The following is a 20,159-nucleotide window of genomic DNA, read 5'->3' as shown; positions in this document are numbered from 1 at the left end:
CCTCGCCGTGTTGGAAGCCGTTCCCGCCTCCCACTCGCTCCAGCAACACCAAAGAGGGAGCCAAGACGCCGGGTCTCGTGCAAAACACAACCTGCGATTCGCGCATTCTTTCATCGCCTAAAACCACCCCGGCCATTTCTAAATTAGCACAGTCGCTGCTGGCGTCACTGCCTGCCATTCACCTGCATTTCCACCTCTAGGCTCTGGCACTTGCTGTGGCCGTCGCTGTGTGTCACTGCTGCCGTCGCTGCCACTTCTTGCCGCCTCTTTTATTTTATTTTTTATTTTTCTTGTATCCTCGGCCTGGACTGGACAGTCTAGTCCGCAAGGGCCGCCACGACGACAGCCCTGATCACGATAGGAATCACACACTTCCACGCGCTGGGTGCTCACCGAGATTGGGGAACACTGCACTGGAAACAAAAGGAAACAAAAAAAAAGGTGAGTCCTTCACCAAGTGGGCAAGTGACAGGGCCAAGAGGACCCATCCTGTGAGTGGACAGGGTCCCTCCATCCAGGGCGCAAACCGTTCCTTGCGTCACTTGATCAACCTGTGTTGCCGCCTGCCGCACCCTTCCCTGACCCTGCCTTGCCTTGCCTTGCCTCCTCTTCCTCATTGCCTACCGTACTTACACACTTGCACCTGCTAGTCTCAATCTCTCCCAGCTGGCTAAATTTTCCATTTTGCAAAAACATCACTCCCTACTGCGACACGAACGTTTGGGACCGCCAGACGAACAAACTCGAGTGCAAAACCAAAGTAATACTTCCAACAGAGACCCCTGTCGATCATAACCAAGCTGGCGTTCTCACGGGAACCCGCGCAAGTCATGGACCTCAATGGGGTCAAGAGGAGGGACACCACCAAAGGACCTCCTCTTCGCATTCTATCTCTAGGTACGTTCACCTTCAGCCACAAAGCCATGCTTCGCCCGCCACGCGATCAGCAGCAGTGCGCGAAATACACCGGGAGGTTCACGTACTGACATGCTTTGCGACAGATGGTGGAGGGGTTCGCGGCTATTCCATGCTCATTATCATCCAAGAGCTTATGCACCGCACATACGTCGAGATTGAAGGAAGAGCACCACACCGAAACGAGATCCCTAAGCCATGCGACCACTTCGACCTTATCGTCGGAACAGGAACTGGCGGCCTCATCGCCCTGATGCTCGGCCGACTGCGCCTTGACTTGGAGACATGCAAGCAGTTGTACGTGAGGCTTACACGCATGGTGTTTGAGACGGACAAAACCATCGCCGGAATACCCTATCGATCAACACTTTTCAAGGCGTCGAAGCTGGAGGAAGCCATCAGGGAGGCTGTCAGAGAGCACACCGTCTACGAGAAGGAGGGTAACGATGGGACTGAGAGCGATATGATTAGCCCCCTCAACTCGGCTTACTCCAACTCATCTGGTCCTCGAAGACACACCAGCAACGCGAGCACTGTCAGTTTCAGCGCTCGCAGCCCCCAGGCTCAGATGGCCCGCCCCGCCTTCAACTCCCGTTACGGCAATCCCAATGCCAGGCTCTACGATGCTAGAGAAACTAGAACAAAAACGTGAGCCATACCCTTGGTAACAAAATATCCGGTCAAGCGTGCAATGACTGACACACAAGTAGGGCTGTATTAGCGATGTATAGAGGCTCGCGCAAGGGCAGCCCCCCAGCCATTCTGCGATCCTACGATTCGAGAAGAGAGCCCCCGCCCGAGTTCGACTGCAAGATTTGGCAAGCTGGCCGCGCAACGTGCGCCATCGGTCTCGCCTTCAAGCCTATCCAAATCGGTCAATCTGTTTTTCACGACGACGGCGCCGGCACCTTTAACCCCGCCCCGGAAGCCCTGGACGAAGCAGTACTGAATGAGTGGCCTGGCCGCGAGGTAGGCGTATTCGTCAGTGTCGGAACAGGTAGACGACCAAAGGGCAGCGACGCCAATCAGCATGTCTGGTACGAAGGTTTTATGGGAGACTTCGCCGAGGCACGCCGGAAGCTCATTTCTAAGATCGAGGGCTGTGAGGCGATTCACGAGCAAATGAGGAAAGAGCACCTTGCAAAGAGAAACGTCAGCGTCGACAACTACTATCGTCTGAACGTGGAGGTCGGTGTTGGCGAGTTTGGCATGAACGAGTGGCACCGCCTGGCCGACATCAGTACTGGCACACGCCAGTATCTCAGGCGGGAAGTTGAGCAGAGGATGGTGCAGGGCGCGTCTGCGAAGCTGGCCAAGATTCACAAGGCGAACATCCGCTTTAATCGCGCCTTGCCGGATGTGCCCGAGCTGGTCAAGTCCACGTCGGAGGCTAGTGAGCCATTTGCGGTAGAGCTGCCAGCCGATATTCCTTCGTCATGGCCGCCACACAACACACCGCCTAGCCGTCAGTCGTATGAATCTGGAATGGAAAACTTGCATGTCCCTTCGCCCATGAGCCCTTCCCCAAGAAGCTCTGGCGAGAGATTACAAGCACCACAATCTCTCAAGGTTGGGACACCACCTGTTGGGCAGCGGCCATACCCGCCGCCGCCAAGTGCGCACTCGGCGGATGATGACGACGAAGTCGATCGCTTAGTTGTCACGGCGCCTACACCAGCTCAGTACAGATACGCCGCCGGCGCCGACAAGATTGCTATCATGAGCCCAGATGAGCACCCTAGATGGCAGAGCCCGCCGCCTAACGGACATGTGCAGCAGTCGCAACTGCCACGTATCCCTCCGCCGCTACCCCCGAAAACACCACTTCCGGAACATCAAATGGCTGGAGGCCGTCGCCCCAATACCGCCAATCCTCTTCCTTATCCCGTTGACGACGAACCCCCACCAGTGAATATGGCAAGGAAGCCAGACTACCGTGGAAGATAGTCAAAGTTGCTGGTTTCATATACGTCCGAGGCTCTTTCCCCGATCCTTCATGGAACAGCTTTCGATGTCTCCAAATATGAGACAACACAGAAATGGCACGTCAGTGGATACCTCCTCCCGGTGGCTTCAGATTTGATTGGAAAGCGACATGACATGAGGCGTTTTGGGAAGTTGATATCAAGGTCCTGGGATTTTAGTAAAGATACCATTCTAAGCACATGTGATTAGCTCGGGTGCTCAGCCGCAGCACTGAAGCTGGTCACCATAATGAGATAATGCTCTTTTTCCCTGCCATCCAAGTTCCGTGTCTTGAATTAGCCCTAGTCTGTGACTCCATCATCCGAAGGTCTCCCGCATGCCCGCCTCCCGGCCGGGTGGCAAATTTCCGATTATTCGGGTTCTAGTGGGGCACTACGTCACGGCACCGTGAACCTCTCTCTATCCCTACCTAAGGTAGCTTGTTGATCGAACTGGCCATAAGCTTAAACCGCGTATCCCCCGCTGTCCCGGAACTCTCTTCGTGCCCATCATATTTCCGGCCATCTCGTTTATACACTCATATTTTTGTCCCTCGCCCGCCAACCATGCACCAAATCTTGCTATTTCTTTAAGTTTTATCCGCTTGGCTACCCCCAACTCGCTGCGCGCACGATGCCCTTCATGTGGGAACGATGTGATGTTCAAGACATTCAGCTGGCTATCGTGGCATATCATAGCGTCCCACCCCCTGACGCCACGAGACAGATTCGAAAGAAAAAAGAGTGTCCTCCCTCACCAGAAAAAGTCTCAGAAGGGCTTTCTAGTTCTGTTCATGTCTTCCAGTCCTAAATAACGAGGGCAATGGGAAGCTACCTCACGAAATTGGCCAACTGGAATGTGCTCTTCTACTAGCGCTGCGAGACAGTATGTGGTCGAACGACATTCTCATGGCACAATTTACGAACTCATTCTCAGGCCTTTCTTATTCTGGCGCCACGACAAGGGCTGACGAACTTGTAGGAAATGAAGGTGCCCACGTTTGAGTCTGGACGTGCCTTGCGATGGAAGGGCCTCGGCCATCTTGGCCCTGCTGGTTGTTGGAGATGTCGATCAATCTGCGAGCATCTCAAACGCAATGTCGAAAGACTACCATTTTTGCGAGCCTCATTTCTTTTTCGTCTAACTCCGCTTTTCTTTTCGTCGGCACTTCAAAATGAGCAAGAGTGCGGCTATCTGCCATCGCAAGTCACTGACAATCTACGGGAACATTTCCGGTGGAGTAGAGCCAAGCGGCTTGAACGGTGCCTTGTGGTTCATCGTTGTTCATTTTTCAACGGGCATTCATATTGTTTTTTGACATTTGCTCTCAAACAACATACGACGCGGTGTCAGACGGCACTCACCGATTAGGGCACGTCAGCAGCTCTTGCCTACCTAGCCTGCTTGAGACACGCGTTGTTACCCCCGGATTGTGTGGCACGACGCCAGATCAAGAGATCGACCCGTCAGACCCGATATAGCTCTGTTAAGGAGTGAGAAGCTCGATATGAGCGTTCCCGTTCTGTCTTGAATAGGCATCGGTCATCTAACGTCGAGAAGCGGTGAGCTTCAGCTGCCATGATCAACAATGCTTTGTGGCTAGCCCCAGCCTGATGGCGTCGCCTCCTGAAAGAACTCTCATAAGCCGGGGGAGAACCAAGTGGTGGAGCGCCGCTTATGGCTGAATCCAAATGCAGCAAAGACGTTGCCTCGAAAAATGAAGCGCTTTCTCGAGACGTGGTTTCAACGTGACCCCAACAACCGGTCTTCCAGCCCCTCCACCTCATGGAATCACCAAGATAAGACATGAACAGCAAATTCGGCCATAAGCTCCCTTTCTCCGTCACAATAGATGATGCGACTGGCTCTTATACGTTTCAACAACCTGCCATTAGTCCATTCAGGTGCCCCAGCACTAGCGAGCCAGGCTAATGCAGATCGATCAAACCACCGCGGAAGATGCCACTTGTGGCTTTTTCTCAGCCCGGCAAATACTACGCTAAGCCAAACGTGTCAAAATCCGACAAGCTGCATCCAAGCCTCCTTTTCTCACTCGGTGATCATATAGGTGCTGCTTACCTGGGGTGGTTCGCCATGACCCCCTTCGGCATCCCTATAAGTCAGCCTTACGGTCGAAAGACCCTCCCAACGTCATGGAAGCGGTTCCTCAAGGTGGAACAGGAACAGATCCCACATGGTTAGGGGGAAATCGCCGCATTCAGATCATGTCCGAAGGGCTGCAGCGTCGGCACTTACGGGCATCGCGTAACATGCGAGCCGAGAGGACTACAACGTCTTGCGGCGAGTGTAGGAGGCGAAAGCAGAAGGCATGTACACCGCTTAAGCCTCTACTCGTTGTCTGATAGGCCCCCTTCGTCTGTTGAGGCCATCAGCACAACTGGTTGTTACGGGACAAGACCGCCCGTCCCCCAATTTCATCCTATCCAGAAATAAGACGAATCGTAAGACTAACCGTCGACCCAGTGCGATCAACAACAACCGTGTGGCAACTGTCAACGTCGTTTCCCCCAGCCAGTATGCGAATATCGCTTGGGAAAGTAAGTAACACATCCCCTCATCAACTGTTTGTTGTTGTCTTGGATGTGGTTTGACACGGCTCGCTCCCAGTCGGATACCTGGAACCTCGACCTTCCCGACCCCAACAAGAGTCGGCGGGCGAGGGGCTACTCGCGATCTTCCTGGCGTTGAGAGTCCCTTGTCGTACGAGCCCTCATCATATGGGACGCCGGCACATTTCCAAAGCAGATGGCCTGCAGCTGCCATTCCGGCTGCTCTCAGCGGCTCTGACACAACACCCACGTCAAGCAGTTTCTCACCTGGAAGTATACGACGACCAGAAATAAAATCAGAACCGCAAGAATATGCTAGACCATCCCTATCCACACGGCTTCAGCTAGTCATCGGTGACTCGGATTACACGCTTGACGTGGACCCCTCACAGGCATCGCAACAAGTCTTGACGTTTCGTCGCGCGTTTCCCGACTATGTGCTGGGAACCGAAAACGACTGCAGGAAGGACGAGTGGACTGCCGAAGACGAGGTAATACCTGTCGTATGGGCCCGTTCAGCACAATCAAAGATCCAGAGGTCTATAGGCGACATGGAGGACCAGTTCGGGCATCTCCCTGTTGCCCAGACGCCGCTGAATAAGAAGCTACTCAGAATATGTGAGCTCTGCCTCTCCGGAGCATGTGGTCTGTCATCATGAACCTAACATCATTGGCAATCAACAGACTTTGACGTGCTTTCCCGCTTCAAGGCTTCCCTTACAGGCGATCCGGACCCCAGCAATCCGTTCATTAAGCACTACGCTCCGTTCTGTATCCAAGAACCTTTGGTCGTGCAAACAATCATGTACGCTTCGGCCTGCTACATCCACGAGACTGGGCACCTGCCCAGGACTGCTCTTATGGCCAGCAAAGGGCGTGCCATCCATATGCTCAACCAACGCATTAGTTCCGGGCGGAACTCCGCTGCGGCGAGCAATACCGGCCACGTCGGGGAAACAAGCGGCACGAACGACGCCGCCATCGCGAGCGTAATCCAGCTCGCCGCTGCCGAGTGGTACTGGGGCGATAACAACGAAGACGTCCAGCACCACTTCAAAGGTCTCCGAGACATGATCAGGTTGCGCGGCGGTTTCGACCGTCTCGGGATGAACGGGATCTTGGCGAAAAACGCGATATGGTACGTTGGTTGGGTTTATGACTCTGCTTTGCAGCATATTTGGGGGCTACCTTTCCCATTCTCCTGGGTATCCCGCCGTTCGGTTTATTGTTCGTCCCTATATTTTGCTCTTTCCCGGTCTCTCTTTCGCTCTGATATTTTTATCCGTTCGTCCGTCTGACCCTCTCTCGCTTTTTTTTCGTTTCCTTGACTCGTAAATGGGTCTCGATCCCAAGACACGATATGCCGGCGGACTTTTTCGCTGTCTTGGAGCCGCTTTGACTGACTCATTCGTAGTCACGATGTCTCCATAGCCCTCGCGCACGAAAACAGCCCACTGTTGCTGCTCCATCCCCAGGAAGACTGCAGTAATGGCAGCGGCGGCGGCGACCCAAGGACCCCGTGGACGGCCGACTACACCTTCGCCGACCCTATAAAAGACGTGCCCCTTCGCATGACACACTCCGCGCCCTTTGTCTGCAGCCTGTCATCTGTGGGAACGCTGCCGAGCTACGCGGAGTGCTCGCAGTCTCTCGGCATCCACCGGGCGACGGCTTCAATACTCGACAATGTGAGGTTCCTGTTTAAGGCGGTGGAGGCGGCGTACGTGGCGACGAACGAGACGACCGATCCATCGACCGAAACAGCGACAACGACATCGACGACAACGACGGGGGCACCGACGAAGGCGGCATCCAGAAAGGTACAGCTCATGGGGAGGTACATTCACGAACACATTCAGAGCCTGCATCCTACGATACCAGGACATCGGCAATCATCGCCGGGAGTTTCGACGAGGGGAAATTCTCCGGGTCTCAATTATTACGCCGGCGCGGATGGAGGATCGACACGGAGCGGGAGCATTTCGAGTATAGGCACAGCAGCCGGACCTAGCTCCGGGGGCCCGGGCCGCTCGCCACCGGAGCCGGGGTACGACCCCGCCTCGACGCCGGAATGGGCTTCTGCGCCGGACGCTAGCGATTCTCCGACAAGCCCCAAGTCGACGGCAACAGCGCCTCACCACCACCATCATCATCGCCAGCAGCAGCAACAGCATAACTCGGACTACATGTACCAGGCTATCAGAGCGACGGCCATCGTGTACAGCCGGGCCATCATGAACCGAACCCCGCTGAGCGTGGCCTGCACGCAGCCCGAATTCCTGCAGATATGGGCAACGGTGTGGCGTGTACCCCTGTCGGCGTGGAATAGCTCAGTGGGCACCTTTCACTGGATCATGCTGGCCATTGCGCCAGCGTGCCACACGACACCGCATGGGCGTTTTGTCAAGAACATGCTCATGGTCAGCACTCTTGCGCTCGGGGTGGACAACTGGGCGGTGGCTATAGGCGCTGCGAAGGCCGGTCTCAAGCTGCAGCACTGGCTGAAAGGCCAAGACGCGGAAACGGAGAGCGAGGAGGGTGCGGAGGAGGACGATGGAGAGGGGCAGGGAGACGGCGGCGGACGAGGAGGAGGGAGGTGGCGCTCCGGGCGCGAAGAGCGGTGAATGGGAGGCGTGTACACGGCCAAGATCTCTTCCTCCTTCTTGTGCTTGTGTGTGTGTGTCTTTCTTCCACGTCCTGTAGGGACACGTCTCTGGGTGTATGCGGATGCGTGTTCGACGGCAGCGAATCATGGATATGGCTGAACGAAACGGACAACGGCCGCAACATGCAGGACAACGAAACTAAACCGACAACGAGACAGACAGAGATTTGCGAGGTGGAACAGTCCGCATCCACTCGCGAGCGGGTTACTCTCTACAGCATGACGTTTTCCGGCATAAGAGCCCTGGACATTCGTCTGCAGCCTATTTGCATTTGGAGGCACCTCTCTGGGATTCCCAGGCATTGCGACTTGCCACGAGGTGTTGAAGAAAAATACCTACTTGATCTACTTTGCCGGCGGCAAAGCAAAGAGATGCGGTTTGTCCAGGGGCCCGCAAGCTGGCCAATGCAAATGAGGGGAATTCATTGCTGCATGAAGAGTGACATGAGCAAGAACAGCGAAGAATGAACAGGGCAGGGCAGCGGCAAGGTTCAGGGAAGTTTTATTTTATTCTTGTTCTTCTGTATTTCGGGAGGAGGGGGGCGTCACGATGCTATGGTTGCGTTGGAAGGCTGCTCACAACGTCGTCATTACTCCCCGTTGACCATCCCTACGATCCGACTTCCGAAATTACTCCTGGGGAAGCGCTTGCACCTTCCGCGGGCATAGCGACAGCGTGATAGACGAGGATGGCTGGACTGCAACTGCTGAAGACGGTGCGAAAGAGACGGTGGTTGGAGGAAGACAGCACCAGCAGGGAGGGGAAGGGGTGAGGAGCCGGGGAGGAGGCTGCGTCTGGTCTGTTGTGTTGCTGCGGCTCTGAACTCTAAAGAGTGGGAAATGGTACAAGGCCCCATCCCCCCTCCCCTTTCTCTCTGCTCTGCGTTTTCGTACCACCCACCCCTGTTGTGGGAGCTCCTCAAAGTTCCAGCGTGCGAGGAAAACCCAGGAGCGGGCGCCAACGGACGAGTTCTCTCCTGACAGTTCAGGCCGATACGACACTGTCCACGTTTTTGACGGCAACATGTAACTCGCCACGGCCGGGATGAGCGACGTTCGGGGCCCCGTGAAACGGGCGAGGAGGCCTGGCTCAGGACAGAACGAAGGGAGGTGTGCACCGCGGGCGTCGTCCGTTCGCCCTGCGGGAGCCACGTGGATGTGCCAGAAGCTGCACTGAAGAACCTAAACTGTTTGACACCGTTTCTGGCTAACAGGTACCGCTCCCACGGGGAGGGTAATGCCGCAGAGGAGCTTGTTGTCCGGTCTGGTTGTGGTCCGGTTGTGGCCATGTGTGTTCAGGTTTGTTTGTGGTGGCACTGGTGGATGCATCAACGGTCGTCGGTACGGTGGCTGTTGAGACGGCGGATGAGGGGCTGAGCAAGCAAGTGTCTCCATCTTCGTGTCTGACAATCGTTATGGCCTCACGTCGGAACGGTTGCAAGTGGAGGCGTACCCGTACCCGGATGCCTGCCCGCACGCCCGTCGTCTGCGCCGGTAGCGCACTGCACCTCCCTTCCGGCCGGCCGTTCTACTGGAGGCTCAGCGACGTGCGCATACTCCGCCGGTCCGGCCACCGGCGTCTCTCATCTCTCAACCGCCCGCAGCAACATGAAAGCTTGATGTCAAAGTTGCAAGGCTTTAAGGTATGGCGGCGTCGATCCCGAATGTCCGCTAGAAAACCTAGCCAGGGAGAACCCGTTCAACTGTACAGAGATCCGACGGGATCGGTCTTCCGGCAACGGTTTGGAGGGGTTGAAATGGAAGAAACAGAGATGATAGCAGCATGCAGCTATGCGGTATGGAAGTGCGGTGCCGCAAAGTGGTGTGATGGGCGAGAGTGAGGGTCAAGCACGCAGTGTAGCGTATCGTAGAGCAGGGAATAGCAACACAAGGAAGGACATTTGTGTTCCATGGTATAGGATGGCAGGGATGGTAGAGCGGTTGTACTCTACATAGCGACATTTTGCCCGACTCAAATAGCGATGATGAAATGGGTGGTGTTCGTCGAGGCCCAGTCCCGGGCAGTCGAGGATCCCCAGATATGCATTAGAGTTTAGAACCACGTTCCACAGCATGTTTCGAACGAATTCCTTTCCAATCAAAGAACCGAGCTACTACCACGCAGGGCGTCTGCAGCCTCTCACATCCTACCTCTGCAAAGATGTCAATAGACTTCAGTCAGCTTTGGTTTGTACCTTGCGTGAAAGGCAAGGAATCTACCTTGCGTTGCTACTATGCGGGCTGTGATGGGCGATCAGAATGGCATCTTTCTTGTCGCTCATCCACTGGGCGGGCGTTGAAGAGCGGGCAGGGTCCGTTCGCTTTGAATTTTGGCTTCTGCACTGCAGCTCTGGTTAGCTACCATACCCGCAAAACTCGACAATATGAGATCTGAATGACGATGCCATGCATGCCATGCCAGTGGTATGCTTTTTTTGCTTGCAGCAACTGGGCTTGCATTTTACCCGATTCGAGTCTCCAGTTGCCATGAAAGCCATCCATATTATGCCGCAGGTCAAAGGCAAACTGAGTTGAACTCAACTCAAGTCGCCTCGTGTCGCATTGGACTGAGCCGTTGTTCCTGGCATCTCCTCGCGAGTCACCCCGACTCATGAAAGACACAAAAGGGCACCTTTCGTTAGTCGTGTCGTCTCTATCTATTGGCCATCACCAAGTCGTTCAACATGTGTTGGATGCCACATCTGACCGGTGCCAGGACTAGTCGGGCTGTTTTCGAGAAGTTTCCGCAGCGAAACCTTCCATATCTTGGTTTAGCGAACTACTCGGCTCTCATGACTGGAGATGGCCATATTGGGTGTCCGTGGTCGCAGGCAAGTGGTGTGCCGCCGCAAGTGCAAATGTTGCCCTGCGTGTGCTTCCTGTAGATCTCACTTACTTCGAGAACCCGCCCCTCGCCGTTGCGCTTTGACACCCCGACCATGGCCTCTTTTTTGTCCTCTTTCGGTCAAGGTTCTTCTAGACTGGCTTCCAAGACGATTCCATTCGTTCTATTCGTTCCACCACGACTCTCGCGTCGATGCAAGCTGGAGACTTGTTTTCTTTCATGTGTCTGTCGTGGTCTTGCGTTTTTTTCTCGGTGATCGTCTTCAGATGAGCTCAGTGTGGGACCGGTACTTGAGCGCCGGGACCTGAACAAGTCTCTCAGTGGCGGACGGTACACGTCTCTGGAGTGCGGCTGCGATGCAGTACGTCTTGAAGAATTCAGAGCAATGCCACTGGCCGATAAGACGACACCCCCTCTCGTCTCGTCTCTCGCTCTCCACTCGGCCGGCGGGTTTGGCTCCAACACCGGTGTCGGCCATCAACCGCATGGTCACCGACGCCTTGGCCGCCGGTGCCGCTGCTGAGGTTCGGTGCCAGGTGGGTGGTCCTGCTGCTGCCGCTGAAGTCTTGGCCCGTGGAAGAGATAACAGAACATCGGGTGAGATAAGAATTCTGCACCGAATGTCTGTTCTCTCCTTGTCTTGGTCTAGCGTAGCGAACCCCATAGCCCATAGATCCGAGATTGGCATTTCTGGGGCAAGCACTGCGGCTCTCTGACGCAACCGTTCTTCAATGTTAAATGTCGCCGCATTGCAATGAAAATTCGAAGCCAAAGGAAGCAGAGTCGCAGCAACTGCGCAGCGTGCCGACCGCCTGCTCGTTCAAGGCATCCAACTTCATGTATTGCGTCAGTTCGGATGGGCCGTTTGCCGTGCGCCACATGAAGCAGCCACTCAGAGCCATCGATCCGTTGTCTATCGTCTTTTCGCACGTGTAGACCCTCGCAAGCGTGGAAATAAAAACGTGTCGGCCGAAATGCACACTTATCACTGCCCAATCTCGAGCCGTCGTTTGAGGGGATCTCCCCGCGCAGAACCGGCCGGGCTTGCCTCGCCAGAGGCGTTGAAAGTCAATTCTTGGCCATTGAGCAGTCAAGTTGCTGCGTCGCAAGTGCCAATTGGCTCATGTCAGCTATCTCATACTTCACCTCAGGATTTGAGACGAGCTTGTGATGGAGGGGAACCCTTAGATGGAGTTTGGGGAAATGCCGTATACAATGCTAGGGCTTTTCTCGCCGTTTTTCCTCGTCGATATCTTGACCGTCTGAACCTTCGTTCCCTCCTATTCTTCTCAGAAACTCACGAGATTCGCCAGCTACTCATTGGTGCTGAGATAAACACATGCTTCGGTCTGTCTCATCCGTTTCGTGCGACGCTTCACTTGACTCGTGCTCTCGGCCGGTTTGGCGTGTTTCTGGAAAGGCTCGGTTTCTTGGGTATCTGGACAATTGCGAATCAACCTTCGGCTCCGGGGCCTCGACGAATACGACAATAGCCCACAGTCAATGAGTGTCGATCAAATGCCGGACTCGTCGTCCTCCGAGACAATGGCAACAACACCGCCGCTCCCCTCCGAAACCACAGCTCTCCTCCGGAAGCCACCGGGCTCTGCCTCCGATGAACCTTCCCAAATCCGGCAATGGGTGGCCGAGATCTTGCTGCTGGCCAAGGCCGCAGTTCCGGTCATCTTGGCTTATACGCTGCAGAACAGTCTGCAGACTATCAGTGTGCTCATCGTGGGTAGATTAAGTCCAGAGGCTCTCGCGACCGCGGCCTTCAGCTACATGTTCGCTATGGCCACCGCATGGCTCATTGCCCTTGGTGGAACGACGGCGCTCGACACGCTTGCATCTAGTAGTTTTACCGGATCGACCAATAAGCACGATCTGGGCATTCTGCTGCAAAGGGGCATCATTGTCCTGTCGGCATTTTATGCAGTTGTAGCAGTGCTATGGTGGTTTTCCGAGCCAGTCTTCCGGGCGTTGGGTCAAGAAGAGTTCATTTGCGTGCAGAGCTCAAGATTCCTGCGGTGCCTGATCCCTGGCGGACTGGGGTATGTCTGGTTTGAGGCTATGAAGAAGTACTTGCAGGCGCAAGGTGAGTCGTTACCTCATCTCATGGAGAAAAGCGACGGTTGCTGATGTCTGAGTAATAAGAAATCTATCGGCCGGGAACATATGTGCTGTTCATCACGTCGCCGATGAATGCCGGGCTCAACTATCTCTTCATCCACACGCTAGGCCTTGGTTTGTACGGCGCGCCTCTCGCCACGGGCATCTCGTACTGGATCTCTTTCCTGCTTCTCGTGGCGTATGCGGCGTTCGTGCGTGGCAAAGAGTGCTGGGGCGGGTTGCAAGTGCGAAAGGCGCTGAAGAACGTAGGACCTTTTGCGAAGCTGGCGATCCTGGGGGTGGTGCACGTGGGAACGGAATGGTGGGCGTTTGAGATCGTGGCGTTGGCAGCGGGAAGGCTGGGTACGATTCCGCTGGCGGCGCAGTCAGTCATCATGACGGCGGACCAAATCATCAACACGATCCCGTTCGGGCTCGGGGTTGCGGCGTCGGCTCGACTCGGCAACCTGCTGGGGGCGCAGAAAGCTCGGGATGCAGCGCGGGCAGCACACGCTGCAGCAGTGTTGTCGGTGATACTTGGGACGTTGGTGCTAGTGGTGCTGATGGCGACGAAGGATGTTTTCGGGCGTATTTTCAACGACGACGAGAGAGTGATCCGGCTGGTGGGCGAGGTGATGCCGTTTGTGGCTCTGTTCCAAATCGCCGACGGGCTTAACGGGTCGTGTGGTGGTGCGCTTCGCGGGATGGGACGGCAGTGGGTTGGGGCTGTAGTGAACCTCGTCAGCTACTATGGCGGGGCACTACCGGCCGGGATTTACCTCGCGTTCCACGGCTGGGGACTCGCCGGTCTGTGGATTGGACAGTGCGTTGCCCTGTATCTCGTCGGCGCCCTCGAATGGGTTATTGTTGGATTCAGCAAGTGGGACGAGGAGTGCCAGCGAGCGTTGGATCGCCTTGATGATAGCAGTGACGGAGAAGGCGATGCTCCCGACGACGAGGCCGTCTAGGCAGAAGGTGTTGGTCAGGCATGGATGCGAATTGGATGTACATAGGGACAAATCGATTTGTCTGGGTGGCATTGGTGTTGTTGGTGTTGAACTGCTGGCAAGGTGTTTTTTCCACCGTCTCGAGTAAATAGTTGATTTTGGAATGACCCATGACAAAAGAAGCAATCCCCAAGGATTGGCTGAGAAGTAGAGTAAAAAGCACGAACAAACTAGATGATTACTGTGCAATTCGGCGAACTGATGGCGAATATTCACATCGTTTGCTAAAGAGTGAGGTATTGCTATCCAGCCAAGCAACCAACATACTGAGGTGGGTAGGTAGATGCCTGCGTGCCCGCGTGCCTTCCTCTCAGTCTGGGCATCCCAACTGCTAAACCTTCCTAGAGCAGTCTAGACTCCTCCGAGCTCCTGCGGGGCAGTTGTGTCACTGAACACCAGTTGCGCCTGGACCCCGCCATCAACCCCACTATCAACGCAGTGCTCTCCAGGCATTGGAGGGGACTGACGATGATGGCATTTGTCCGACAGTTCGAGCCACGGTAATGGAGACGAAGAGAGGCCCTTTCCATCCTTTTGCATCAGCCTAAATAAACAGGAAGCACATCGCCAATAAGACAAGTCCAATTTCTCCTCTTTTCACGCATTGCCCAAACATTTCCGTCTCGTCCACCACCAACTTGAAGCAAAGCAGACGTCTTCCCTTCCGAATACCTGCACCATCGCGTCAAACTCGTCATCATGGCACCCATCGGAATTGCGATTGTTGGGGGTGGGATTTTCGCCAAGGAACAGCATTTGGTGAGTCGTCCAAAGAGACTCTGGGCCTATCTTGCCCGAAGAACCTTGCTCACTGACCTTACCAACAGCCCGCTGTGGAGGCGAGCGACCAACTGGAACTCAAGGCCATCTATTCGAGGTCTCTCAAGTCGGCCAAGGACACAGCAAGCCTGGCCAACAAGTCTGGAGCTGCGCCCGACCTGTACTCAGACGACTCGGGTGCTGGCAAGTCCTTCAAGGACCTCCTTGCCCGCGACGACATCAAGGCTGTCATCTTGGCCTTGCCCATCCCGAACCAGCCTGAGTACATTGAGCAGGCCTTGGCCGCTGGGAAGCATGTTCTTGCTGAAAAGCCCATCGCCGCCGACGTCGCTCGTGCCCAGAAGCTAATCGAGTACTACAAGAAAGTGTCTGCCGAGAACGGCGTTACCTTCGCCATCGCCGAAAACTATCGTTTCCAGCCGCGCTTCACCACTGCACGGGACGAGGTGCAGAAACTAGGCAAAGTTATTGGCTTCAATGCCAGAGTCTTCTTCTTCGTCAAGCTAGGCGGCAAGTACATTGAGACGGCATGGCGCAAGAAGCCTGATTACCAGGGTGGTTTCCTTCTGGACGGTGGCGTCCACTTCGCTGCTACCGTGCGTCTACTTCTCGGTACTGAGGCCGCCCCGGAGTCGGTCGCCGCATTCTCGGACTTGACCCGGCCGCACCTTCCGCCCATTGACACCATCAACGCCGTCATCAAGACTCGCTCAGGCGCCACCGGGTCTTTCGCCGTCAGTGTCGGCTCTTCACTCAGCGCCTTTGACTTCGAAGTGGCGTGTGAGAATGGCAGTGTCACAGTCTCTGGCCACGAGCTTATTGTCAAGCCCTTGGATGGCGAAGCACGGACAACCCAGTTTGAGCAAACGACAGGTGTGAAGGAGGAGGTCAAGGCATGGGCCGAGGTCCTGGTCTCGGGCAAGCCGAACCCGCTGCAGTCGACCGACGAGGCGCTGGCGGACCTGGAGTTCCTGGAGAAGATATTTAAGAGTGGTGAACAGGACGGAACGCGTTTGAAGTTGGAGTTGCAACTGTGAGAGGGGCCTAGCTAAGGCAGGTGGTGTGCGGGTGAGATAAGCTCTGTACGTTTGTGGGTGGGTGATAGAGTTCAATTTAGAGCTTGTTTTCCTTGGTTTCCACCACGAGAATTCGCTCCAAGCCTCTCCGCATTTCATCACTCATTCCAGATGCGGTTGGCCGGCCGGTAGATCTCTGGACAAAGACGTGAACAAATTCTCCGACGGCTCTCACCTCATCCAGGCCTTTCTCAAATACGGCGATTTCATAAGTCACGCTTGATTTGCCCAGCTTGTTGACCCGAAGAGCTACTTCCGCAACCGCGGGGAAAGAGATGGACGCAAAGTAATCACTGTGTGAGTGTACCACGAGGCCGTGTTGCTCGGAGCCTGAGGGCGACAGGCCGCAATGTTCAATCAGGTATGTGTTGACGACGGAATCGTATCTGCAGCCTTTAGCTAGAGCGCCTCAAGGACACAAGTGTGTTGGGTTCGGAGCCATACAAGAAGTTGTAAATGCTGTTGTTCATGTGTTGATACATGTCATTATCGGCCCTAGGAAACCTTGTTATTGACTGCCCAGGCAGTGAGAATGATACTATTGCATTGTGTGAGAGATGAGATGTGACGATGGAAGGATGACGGGCGCACAAACACAGCCGTCGGCTTGAGGCAGACGCTTTGGTCCGGAGATATGGCGACGCGGCAAAGCGATGGTTCGTCGCAGTGGCGCCGGCGCCGGGGAACCTTTGCAAGGGACAGGCTCCCTCCATCCATGCCCACCAACTGGCTTGATGTCGGCAGAGAGGAGGACGAATGATGTGGAGAGAAGCAGCAGCGCCAGGCATGACAATCACTGCAAGGAAGGAACAAGCTCACCATCGTGTTCGATAGTCCAAAATATAGCGGTAATCCTCCCTTCGACGCCCCTTTAGCTTCTCGAAGCTGGCCATGTTTGGCTGCCTGATGGAACGGAAACGAGGAGATGGGTGCCCGGAGCTTGAGCTTTACGCAGTAAGGCAAGGTAGGTAGATGGGCGGGTATTGCTTGCCCGAGAGATGTGAGATGGAGGTCTTCAGGGCTGACGACGAAAGATGTGCCGGCCGTGAAGTAAGCGATGAAGTCTGCACCGGCTTAAATTGTGTAGCTTTGGTGATCATTGAGTTAAGGCCAAACGTGTTCGTTTTTAAGCCTTGAAGGAGGGGGAGCTCTCGTGGCTCTAAACTAATGTGTGCGGAGAAGCTGTCCGAGGATCTAGAATCGATCTCACTTCATACCGAGGCAGGCATGCAATGGCCGGTTGAATGCCACACTGCCCACACGAGGGCTAATTAGCACTGTTGGTTACATTGGCGGGCGGGCGGCGGCGGCGGCGACCTCGTAAGCCCATCTACATTGATTACATAAACAGACACGTCTCAAGCTTGACCTTGAGTCTGGCCAATCACGCTGTTGCCGATCCTCAAAGTCCAGAGGAGGATGAGAAAAAAAAAAGTACAGCAAAGTTCTGCCACGTCTGACCGCCAGCAATTTTGTGACTCTTCTTAGATACATCTGGTCAACGTACACAAAGCGAAGTATACCTTCGGGATTCCGCGAGCTGTGCGGGGAGAACTAACAACAAGTTCTTTCTTCTCAAAGCTCGACATTCCTCGCCAACCAGTCGCCGACAGTTTCGAGGAAAAAAGACACACACCCTTCTCGCTCATACGCCCGCCACTCCGCCCCCTGCTGCATCTCCTCCTGGCAGTTGACCTCCCCCGGCCTATCAACACTGGCTACCATCAGGCAGTCTGTCCTTGTGCCCTTGGCGAGGCTATCTTCTCGACTGGGCTTCTTCTCTTCTTCTATGGCTTCCCAGCAGACGCAGGAGGAAGCGGCGGCGGCGGCGCCATCTGCAGCTCCCGTCGCTGTTCCTGCTGCCACCACCACTGCTATTGTCGTCCAGCCTCCAAAACCCAAGCCGGCTAAAGCTCCAGAGGCAGACGAGTTGCCTGATGTGATCACAACTCCTGTTGGCGACATGTGGCCGCGGCCTTACTTCTTTGAAGGCGGCTTTCGCCGAGTTGCTCCTTATCACTTCACCTACCGCACCAACGCCAAGCAACGTTGGCGTGGCCGGAAGCTAATCGACATTTACGAAGATGAATTCAGAGACCGCACGGTAGAGTACTATCGTTGGGCAATGGAGACCGGGCGAATTGTCGTCAATGGAAAAGCTGTCGGCCCGGATCACTTGGTTAAGAACGGCGACGTGGTGAACCACACCATTCATCGTCATGAACCCCCTGTCACAGCTGAGCCAATCCGTGTTATTCACGAAGATGATGACATGATTGTTGTCAACAAACCCTCTGGCGTGCCGGTGCACCCTGCTGGAAGATACATGTACAACTCGCTCATCGAGATCATGAAGTCTGAGAGAGGCGAGCACTTTGTGCCTTACCCGTGCCATCGCCTAGACCGCCTCACCAGTGGCCTCATGTTCATCGGGAAAAACCAGCCCGCTGCCGTCCGACTATCCGACCAGATTGTAGCCCGCACGGTACGCAAGGAATACCTGGCACGTGTAATTGGAAAGTTTCCCGATGGCGACGTTGTCTGCGACCAGCCTGTCCTTCAGATATCCCCGAGACTTGGACTCAACAGAGTTCGTGCCAATGGCAAGTCGGCACGGACCGTCTTCAAGCGTCTTGCATACTACTCGCCCGAAAACCCAAGTGCTACGACGACCACCGAGGATCGACCAAAAACGCCGGAAGAGCTCGAGGCAGAAAGGCATCGACCTTGGCTCAACAAGGAGGGCTATTCAATCGTTCGTTGTCTGCCACTGACAGGCAGGACACACCAGATCCGTGTGCACCTCCAACATCTGGGGCATCCAATCCAGAATGACCCTCTATACGCCAATCAGCGCGTCTGGGGCATCAATCTTGGACAGAACGACAGTGAAGCACTCGAGAACACTGACGAGGACATCATGGCGCGGCTGGAGAGGATGGGAAAGCAAGACGTAGCGGACGCAGTGGCCTATCACGATGAAATGGTGGACCTGTACCAAAAGCGAAGGGCGGAAAAGCTGTCGGGCAAGCTCTGCGAGATCTGTGACACTCCTCTGTACACCGACCCGGGCCAGCATGAGCTGTCCTTGTGGCTTCACAGTCTCCGGTACGAGGACGCCGGAGGAGCATGGAGCTATGTCAGCCCGATGCCGGACTGGGCCCTTCCTCCGGAGGGCACCAGCGGGCCTACGGAGGTCGGAGGAGTGGAGGAATTGGTGGAGGTGGTCAAAGATGAGCCTGAAATATGCTGAGCAGTATGCTGCGATGTGCGATTTGCGGTTGCAGCTTTCCATGGTACGAACGAACTCACTGCGGGACCGGACGGACCGATTGACCCCACCGAAATCTTGCATATGATTGACTTTGGACGGCGTGATCATGGAATTGATGGAAATACCCTGTGACTTTGAGTGGGATAGTCATTGAGAAATTGCGACATTCTTTGGTTCTTGCTGTACGATTGCGCTACTACCTGCATGAGTTTATGCGCCGCTGGCTGGACACAAAGAGGTGGTCGTAGATACTTGTCTGATAGACTTACGTGCGTCTCGATAGAAATCGATGTTGTACAGGCATTCCGCAACTAAGGTACGGAAGTTCCGCACCATGGAATGGCCGCCTGGTGCCCCCAGTCTGCAGCGCCGAAGGATTCGTCTGGCAAGGGTGATTGGACTGCCCGTGAATGGGATCTGCCGCGGCGCCGACATCTCCGCTGACCGTAGGCTCGGAGATGCCAAGAAGCGGACCCTGTTAACCTTTATCTTTTCTTTTTTCACTGTTTGTTTTTTGACCCCTTCCTTTTCCCTCCCCATCTTCTCGGAGCGAGATCCGCAATGGCTGAGCAGACTGTTCATTGGTTAGTTGGTGAGAGAAAAGCGGCCATCGTTGGGCTGCTAGCGCCTTTCCTGAAGATGGAGACCCGAACCAGAAAAAAGACATGGAAGTATTTTGCAGGCAACGGTACCTTGGAGAGGTACTTTTGCTCGTCGGCAGACTGCCGTCTCCCACAATCCATCCACTGGCCTGAGGGCCCCGACCCGACCTGAGCTGAGCTGACCGCTCCCCGTTCTCCTCCTCCGTTCTCAGCTGCACCTGGCCTGGCACCCCCCACCATCTGTCCGTCCCCCCCATCCTCCCCCCATCACTAAAACTCGAGATGCCCGGCAGAGACCTGGCATTGCGCCGGACCATGCAGCAGGCCCTGCTGGTGCCCCGAAGGTATGGG

The 20,159-nt window shown here is 55.2% G+C and overlaps 6 protein-coding genes across 6 annotated transcripts; 5 read left to right on the top strand and 1 right to left on the bottom strand.

Annotated features, from left to right (window-relative positions):
- Positions 1-830: 830 nt before the first annotated feature.
- Positions 831-2,862, top strand: Pnpla8-1 (Calcium-independent phospholipase A2-gamma; the record flags this gene model as incomplete). The annotated part of the gene is made up of 3 exons (XM_032020569.1): positions 831-897; positions 1,002-1,563; positions 1,626-2,862. The coding sequence occupies 3 exons, from the start codon at positions 831-833 to the stop codon at positions 2,860-2,862; spliced, it is 1,866 nt and encodes a 621-aa protein (XP_031882427.1).
- Positions 2,863-5,033: 2,171 nt separating this feature from the next.
- Positions 5,034-8,074, top strand: CGGC5_v015647 (uncharacterized protein; the record flags this gene model as incomplete). The annotated part of the gene is made up of 6 exons (XM_066153303.1): positions 5,034-5,077; positions 5,365-5,438; positions 5,509-5,601; positions 5,799-6,068; positions 6,135-6,588; positions 6,865-8,074. 6 exons carry the CDS (start codon positions 5,034-5,036, stop codon positions 8,072-8,074), a joined length of 2,145 nt encoding a protein of 714 aa, XP_066007164.1.
- Positions 8,075-12,478: 4,404 nt separating this feature from the next.
- CGGC5_v015646 (putative transporter) lies at positions 12,479-14,037 on the top strand (the record flags this gene model as incomplete). Its single annotated transcript, XM_032020574.2, has 2 exons — positions 12,479-13,055; positions 13,115-14,037. The coding sequence occupies 2 exons, from the start codon at positions 12,479-12,481 to the stop codon at positions 14,035-14,037; spliced, it is 1,500 nt and encodes a 499-aa protein (XP_031882436.2).
- A 738-nt stretch (positions 14,038-14,775) lies between these two features.
- CGGC5_v015645 (Uncharacterized protein) lies at positions 14,776-15,893 on the top strand (the record flags this gene model as incomplete). The annotated part of the gene is made up of 2 exons (XM_032020575.1): positions 14,776-14,835; positions 14,904-15,893. The coding sequence occupies 2 exons, from the start codon at positions 14,776-14,778 to the stop codon at positions 15,891-15,893; spliced, it is 1,050 nt and encodes a 349-aa protein (XP_031882437.1).
- A 76-nt stretch (positions 15,894-15,969) lies between these two features.
- On the bottom strand, positions 15,970-16,825 carry CGGC5_v015644 (uncharacterized protein; the record flags this gene model as incomplete). Its single annotated transcript, XM_032020576.1, has 3 exons — positions 15,970-16,318; positions 16,377-16,427; positions 16,752-16,825. The coding sequence occupies 3 exons, from the start codon at positions 16,823-16,825 to the stop codon at positions 15,970-15,972; spliced, it is 474 nt and encodes a 157-aa protein (XP_031882438.1).
- An 896-nt stretch (positions 16,826-17,721) lies between these two features.
- Positions 17,722-19,185, top strand: CGGC5_v015643 (Uncharacterized protein; the record flags this gene model as incomplete). Its single annotated transcript, XM_032020577.1, has 1 exon — positions 17,722-19,185. The coding sequence occupies one exon, from the start codon at positions 17,722-17,724 to the stop codon at positions 19,183-19,185; it is 1,464 nt and encodes a 487-aa protein (XP_031882439.1).
- Positions 19,186-20,159: the final 974 nt, after the last annotated feature.

Source organism: Colletotrichum fructicola (genome assembly GCF_000319635.2).
Source record: "Colletotrichum fructicola Nara gc5 chromosome Unknown KSG_Nara_v1_contig10, whole genome shotgun sequence".
Classification (NCBI taxonomy): domain Eukaryota; kingdom Fungi; phylum Ascomycota; class Sordariomycetes; order Glomerellales; family Glomerellaceae; genus Colletotrichum; species Colletotrichum fructicola.
The sequence above is the reverse complement of the archived record's forward strand: the minus strand, read 5'-3'. Positions and strand labels throughout refer to the sequence as shown.